At 49.1% G+C, this 7585-nt stretch overlaps 1 protein-coding gene across 4 annotated transcripts; it reads right to left on the bottom strand.

Moving 5' to 3' along the window:
• Positions 1-1232: 1232 nt before the first annotated feature.
• On the bottom strand, positions 1233-5626 carry LOC128460161 (creatine kinase B-type). Of its 4 annotated transcripts, none has more exons than XM_053445222.1 (7): positions 5426-5626; positions 3592-3816; positions 2926-3105; positions 2231-2402; positions 1880-2003; positions 1511-1700; positions 1233-1411 (listed from the first exon to the last, which is right to left on the bottom strand). In XM_053445222.1, the coding sequence occupies exons 1-7, from the start codon at positions 5616-5618 to the stop codon at positions 1233-1235; spliced, it is 1263 nt and encodes a 420-aa protein (XP_053301197.1). In that variant the 5' UTR covers positions 5619-5626. The 4 variants fall into 4 exon arrangements, with proteins under 4 accessions (XP_053301197.1, XP_053301200.1, XP_053301198.1 ...); XM_053445225.1 differs by having other exon boundaries at positions 2926-3058; positions 3611-3816; XM_053445223.1 differs by having other exon boundaries at positions 2926-3123; positions 3649-3816.
• Positions 5627-7585: the final 1959 nt, after the last annotated feature.

Genomic DNA, 7585 nt, shown 5'->3' with positions numbered 1-7585 from the left:
TGATCAACTGATGTAAGAACGATGAGTCCTCACTGAGACCAGGGTAACTGGCGTCTTCAAGGACATGGATCCAGCATGTCTCTCTTTGTTTAAGGCGTCTGGTTTTGTCCCTGGCATCAGAGGTGATTACTTCAGTGACTAACATTCTTAAAGCTTTATCATTTCCAGTTTGGGCTTCTCTGTAGTGTCTGGCTATATGATAATTCAGATTCCCTGAGCGGATGGAATACCTATGCTCGGCCACTCTGTCCCTCAGCCTCCTTTTAGAGAGACCTACATAGAAACAACCACAAGTACATTCAAGTCGTTACACAACACGGGTGGTATCACAATTCATTAAAGTGGTGATGGGTAGATTTAGTTGGTAACCGCATGTCTAAAAGTGGTTTTCACTGTATTGTAACAATCACTGCAGTTACCACAGCAGAGGTTTGGGACAGACAGGTGGGTCGGTGAGGACAGGTGTCCGAGCAGGACGCTGACTTCTGACCAGTTTGTCCCTGATGGTTGCTGCTCTTCTGAAACTGACCCCTGGTGGTTCAGTGAACACCTGCTGTAAGGAATGATCTCTCTCAATGATGTCCCAGTTTGTCTTCATGATCTGTTTGATCTGGACAGCTCTTTGATATATAATGTGACAAAGTAAGGTTTGTGGGTTTGCTCCGCCTTTAATTTGGGACGGAGCCATTTCCTCTCTGAAGGGACAGAGCTCTGTGGTGAGTCTGGGGCTGAAACCCTCTTCTCTGAGTTGTGCTGTGTTTCCATTGATTGAATATGGAAGTCTTAGGGTCACATATGCGTCCTATTCTCTGAATTTGTCCAAATTGGATATTTTTTATGACCAACTGTTCTAATACAGCGTTCTGGTCGGTGGCTTTTCTAACGATGGAGCGGAGCAGATATCCTTGGTCATCCTTAAATCTGTGGGTCTTAAAAGTTAATGACTTGTGGGTCATATTCCAAACTCATTTTAAGATTGTTATATAAGCACGGAAATGTAGAAGCTCCCCCCCCCAAGGACAACGCTGAGCTCATGGTGCGTTCAGGGACACAGATACTTTATTAGATATTCAGGTGCTACGAGGCCAACAGTTGGAGACACATAGAAGTCCTTCACATGTTGGAAGACGAAGTCTAAGTGAGCAGTGCTACATGTCCTGCAGGACGCTCTCTGATTGGTTACCGTGAGGGGGTGAGGGGGGGAGTGAGGGCTGAGGAGGCGGGGACACAGTTCACTTCTGCTCAGGGATCATGTCGTCGATGGTGTCTCCGGCCTCCAGACTTTTCTCCATGTCCACCAGCAGGTTGACGCCATCCACCACCATCTGAACCAGCTCCACCTCGGAGAAACCCAGACGGTCCGCGTTGGAGATGTCAAAGACTCCGCCCACCGCCGCTGTGTCCACTCCACCTGAGACACAGACAGGAAGTGATGTCACAGGGGCACTTTCATTGCTTAGACAGGACATTTGACACCATTCTGTCTCTACCCGTCTCTCTGTGTGTGTACCTGTGCCTCTCTTCTGAAGCCTCAGTCTCGTTAGGATTTCTCCGAACTTGTCGCTCTTGCTGAGGTTCGGCAGTTTGACGTGGACGCCGGCTCTTAGTCCCGTCCCCAGGTTTGACGGACAGGTGAGGACGTAGCCCAGGTGCTCGTTCCACATGAACTCGTGACCTCGCTCCTTAAACAAGCTCTCGATCTGCCAGATGGAGAGAGCACTGGTAAGACAGGTGTAACAGAGCGGAGGGAGAGACAGGTGAGGACAGAGGAGAGACACGTGAGGACAGATGTGGATAAGACGAGTTAGACCAGGGGTGCGACAGGTGAGAACAGAAGTGAGACCGCAGGGACGTGAAGACAGAGGACAGTTGGACAGACCTTGGTGAGTCCGGTGCAGAAGCGGGTGAACACCTCCCTCATGTTCCCGCCCTTCTCCATGCTGATGACGCGCAGGTGATCCTCCTCGTTCACCCAGACCAGGAAGCTCTTGTTGTCGTTGTGCCTGCAGGTGAAGGTCAGAGGGCGGGAACAGGAAGTCCGTCAACAACACGTCAACAACACGTCAACAACACGTCAACAACACGTCAACAACATGGCTTAGTGTTTGAAACATTTTTACTGTCTCCTGCTCTTGACAAAAACAAAGAAATTGGTAAGTGTCACATGATCAGATTGGTTTGATTTCAGTGTTCTGACTCTGAGGTCAGAGTTCATGGTGCGTTCACTGACCAGATGCCGCGGCCGTCGGGCCAGTCACGGGCCATTCCGGATGCCAGCAGCAGCGGGGAGACCGGCTTATCGAACAGGAAGTGGTCATCGATCAGCTGCTGCTGTTCCTCCTCTGTCATGTTCTTCAGGGCATAGTACTTCCCCTTCAACTCCCCGTCCAGGACGTCCAGGCCTGCGGCACATTACATCTCATTTAGCTGATGTTTCATCCAAAGCAAATCACAGTCAGTGCATCAACCATGAGGGAACAAACCCAGAGCAACAATATATATGTTTATGAATCTACAGGGACGTGTTGTTGCAGTAATGTTGACCGTCGAGTGCCACACCCATGTTCCTAGAGGTCTGGGGGGGGGCTAACATGGAGTTGTCAAAGGTCATAGTCAGGTCTTTGGTGGGAGGAGCCTTTCCCTGGATTTGGAAATGAGGAGCACACCGAGGGTCAGAGGTCAGACCCAGGGAAGGTGAATCGAGTCTAGTCTTGTTTAGTCCAGGGTTAGGGTTACACAGCTCACTCTTACAAAATGGAGGTCTGCTGCTCACCGAGCCTTACTGGGGCATTATGGGAAGTCTGAGTTTGTTCTCCACTGCCTCAGTGAGTAAACAGCAACAGAAACACCTGAATCATCAGTGTCCCTGAATGCACCACAGGTCATGTGACTGCAGCAGAAATAAACTAAACTGGAGCTTCGTACTTTCGATGGACAGGTTCTCGATGGCCCGTCGCTCTCCACGGCTGCAGTGGGGGGGCAGGCAGAAGCCACGAATACTGCGTCCGGTGCGAACCCGAGAGCTCAGGACGTAGTTTGGATCCAGATCATCTCCACCCTGAAACGTACGGGAGACCAGAGTCAGGTGGTTTAAAGGAAACCAGACTGAGATGCTAGCATCAGCTCCACAGTTCATCCTGACGGGACCATGAACGTCAGCTCCTCAGCTATGTGATCCCAAATATCACCTTCACATACAATTCACAAACATGTCAGTAACATGTTGTGTTGAGACGCTGCCTTATCCTGGTTTGATACACTACACCTGAACCTCCATCTTTACCAGACCCAAACCAAAGAGTTGCTGGTGAACCACAGATCAGACTCTGATGTGGACCTGGTCTGTGGACCTGGTCTGTGGACGTAAACTTGGTCTGTGGACCTGGTCTGTGGATTTAGACCTGGTGTCTGGATGTGGACCTGGTCTGTAGATGTGGACCTGGTCTGTGAATGTGGACCTGGTCTGTAGATGTGGACCTGGTCTGTAGATGTGGACCTGGTCTGTGAATGTGGACCTGGTCTGTAGATGTGGACCTGGTCTGTAGATGTGGACCTGGTGTCTGGATGTGGACCTGGTCTGTAGATGTGGACCTGGTCTGTAGATGTGGACCTGGTCTGTAGATGTGGACCTGGTGTCTGGATGTGGACCTGGTCTGTTCACCTGCAGGTTTTCAAAGTTCAGGTCCGTCTTGTGGATGTCTGAAGGCTTGTATCCTCCGTGGCGCTCTTCAATCACTGGATCCATCAGGTCCTGGAACACCTCGTACGTCTCCTCGTCTCCGGCGACGCATCCGACCGTCATGATGAACGGGTGACCTGCGGGAACCAAGAGGACCGATCAGTTCCGGCCCGGATCCTCCAAAGAACTTACACTCGTGGTGTTCAAATGTTTAGAACAGATGCTGCTAACTAGGTTAAGTTGGATTTGATGTGGAGGCTGGATCAGGTGATTGGAAATAAACATCCCCCCCCTCCCTTTCTGTGGGGGAATTAAAAAGCAGAAATTAACCAGAACTAACGAGTCGATCCAATTAAAGAGTTTATTATTAAGTAGCAGCTCAACCCCAGAATAGACGAGTAGGTTCCTTCTCAGTGAAGAGTTACCGGCTCCGAGGGAGGAAACCTGGATGACCTGTAATGTTCTCTTATTAAACTCAGACAAAACAGAGGTTCTAATTCATTACATATCATTTAGTTTTTATCCAAAGCGACTTACAATAAGTGCATGAACTATGAGGGAGCGTAGTCATGAGTCATCTTTGATCTAATTTCTCCTTTGATTCTTATTTAAAACAAGTTGCTAGGACCGCCTTCTTTCAATTCTCCAAAACTGACACATCTAAAATAAAATCTGATTTATAAAAACGTGCACACACACACACCCGAATGTTCCCTTTATAAATCACACTCCTCCTGGGAAACTCCGCCCCCTACACGCCCACATTCAACCATAAATGGTCAATGCAAAACACCTCATGAATATTAAATTAACATGCTGTCCAATGGGTTTTCTCCAGTGAATCAGCATCAAGTGATGAGAAGACATGGAGGTGAAGAAAAAGCAGTGATGTCATTAATAAGGAAAATACACTGAGTGCTAACATGTTAAAACAGGACAGAAATAACAAAGTGGTTTAAAGATGAAATAAAGTTTCTCATCATCAGAATGTGAAGGAACAAACTGTTTTTAATATAACTGCAGGATTATTAATTCAGAGACAAATGTCTATAGAATCGATTCGATGAGTCATCTTCATGGGACAGGAAACCATCACAGTCACTAAACACTCGTTTCCTCCTCATCCTTCTATCTCGTTCTCCTCCATCAGGGTCAATGCTTCCATCACACAGTACCTATATATTTAGAGTAATCAGATTACTTCACACATCACTGGATCCTAACCTCCACTCTGGGACGTTGTTTAGTAATAGAAAGTGAACACAGTTTATTTATTTTATATAAGTATTTTATATAAATCACGTTCACTGCAGAGAGTTTACACACACACACACACACACACACACACACACAGTATATGAAAAGTACAGTCTTGATACAGGTGCAGCGCTATAAAAGATTCTGCAACAGATATTTACGATATTTACTTCAAATTGCTCTATATACAGTATTTTTCAATTAAAGTTTTTTATGTGGAACCGTTTTGTCGCATGAGCTCAAATAACTTTGTTGGTTTTAATGTTAATGATGAAGTTGATCAATAAACTGCTTCAGTTCTCCTCAGTGCTCACATACTCCCGTCAAGTCTGTTTTTATAAATCCCAAGTTAGCGTGAGAAGACAAACAAAATGGAGTCTCAGAGATGTAACGCTTCTGAATGAGGCCGCTGGTCTGAGGAGTGACCTGTGCTGGTTGAGCTGGGATATGTAGCAGCTGCAGGGATCTGGATCTGTTTAGAGACGTTACCTGGATTGTCGATACCAGTCTGGATGACATCGTCCAGGGTGAATCCACTGGGCGTCTCCTTGTCCCTCAGGCTGGCGTACAGCTCAGGAGTGAGCACCTTGGCCATGTAGTTGTTGTGCTGGCTGAGGTCGGGGTACTCCTGCTCCGCGGAGTAGTTCATCTTCAGCGAGTTGTGGGTGTTACCGAAAGGCATGATGACGCCGGGGCTGACCTGGGAACAGGTGTGAACCATGATAAAGTATAAACAGGTGTGAACATGTTTTAATTAAGATTTCATTCAATGAAACCCGAGCGAGACCAGGAACAACTGTGTAATCATCATGTTTCAGCTCTGAGAATAATAAGAGGGATAATTATAGATATAAAGATTTTATTAATGATAGTAGCAACAATTCATATAAGAACAACAGCAATAATTACAGCAGTTGTCTGAATCCTGCAGCTCTGGAGGTGTGAACATGTATAAAGTAAAATAGGTGAGCAAAGGTATAATAAATAGATTATGGGCTAACAGTTAAATTTACTGATTATATATTAATGTTTACAATATTAGTTATAGATTGATGTTCAAATACAGATTACAGACTGATGTTTGCATTCATTGATGTTTAGATTGATTATATATTATTTATTGTTCAACAAACATCAGACACATGAAGGTCGACCATCTGTGACGTCACTGTGGCTTCTCAAACAAGTGCCGCAGTAAATGTAATCGTGTTTTAACCGGACGCTTGAGTGACGTCAGCTGCAGACCGGGATGAACCGGTCCGTGCACGTGTCCGAGAGGCGGGTCATTACTGAGCCAATCAAATCTGTTTGTCCTCATCACACCTGACTGGATTTAAGGTGGATTGATTTAAGGAAGCACAGCATGTTACGTCACAGACACGTTCACCGCAGAAACTGACTGCGACACATCTGCAGGACAGGGAGACAGACAGGGGGAGAGACAGGGGGAGAGACAGGGGGAGAGACAGGGAGAGAGACAGGGGGAGGGACAGGGAGAGAGACAGGGGGAGAGACAGGGGGAGAGACAGGGGGAGAGACAGGGGGAGAGACAGGGAGAGAGACAGGGAGACAGACAGGGGGAGGGACAGGGAGAGAGACAGGGGGAGAGACAGGGAGAGAGACAGGGGGAGAGACAGGGAGAGAGACAGGGGGAAAGACAGGGAGACAGACAGGGAGACAGACAGGGGGAGGGACAGGGAGAGAGACAGGGAGAGAGACAGGGGGAGAGACAGGGGGAGAGAGACAGGGGGAGAGACAGGGGGAGAGACAGGGGGAGAGACAGGGAGAGAGACAGGGGGAGAGACAGGGGGAAAGACAGGGGGAGAGACAGGGGGAGAGACAGGGAGAGAGACAGGGAGAGAGACAGGGGGAGAGACAGGGAGAGAGACAGGGAGAGAGACAGGGGGAAAGACAGGGAGAGAGACAGGGAGAGAGACAGGGAGAGAGACAGGGAGAGAGACAGGGACAGAGACAGGGAGAGAGACAGGGGGAGAGACAGGGAGAGAGACAGGGGGAGAGACAGGGGGAGAGACAGGGGGAGAGACAGGGAGAGAGACAGGGGGAGAGACAGGGGGAGAGACAGGGGGAGAGACAGGGAGAGAGACAGGGGGAGAGACAGGGGGAAAGACAGGGGGAGAGACAGGGGGAGAGACAGGGAGAGAGACAGGGAGAGAGACAGGGAGAGAGACAGGGGGAGGGACAGGGAGAGAGACAGGGGGAGAGACAGGGAGAGAGACAGGGAGAGAGACAGGGGGAGAGACAGGGGAAGAGACAGGGAGAGAGACAGGGAGAGAGACGGGGGAGAGACAGGGGGAGAGACAGGGAGAGAGACAGGGGGAGAGACGGGGGAGAGACAGGGGGAGAGACAGGGGGAGAGACAGGGAGAGAGACAGGGAGACAGACAGGGAGAGAGACAGGGGGAGAGACAGGGAGAGAGACAGGGGGAGAGACAGGGGGAGAGACAGGGAGAGAGACAGGGAGAGAGACAGGGGGAGAGACAGGGGGAGAGACGGGGGAGAGACAGGGGGAGAGACAGGGAGAGAGACAGGGAGAGAGACAGGGGGAGAGTTAGGGAGAGAGACAGGGAGAGAGACAGGGAGAGAGACAGGGGGAGAGACAGGGGGAGAGACAGTGGGAAAGACAGGGGAG

The sequence above is a fragment of the Pleuronectes platessa genome, chromosome 17, assembly GCF_947347685.1.
Source record: "Pleuronectes platessa chromosome 17, fPlePla1.1, whole genome shotgun sequence".
NCBI classification, from domain to species: domain Eukaryota; kingdom Metazoa; phylum Chordata; class Actinopteri; order Pleuronectiformes; family Pleuronectidae; genus Pleuronectes; species Pleuronectes platessa.
The sequence above is the reverse complement of the archived record's forward strand: the minus strand, read 5'-3'. Positions and strand labels throughout refer to the sequence as shown.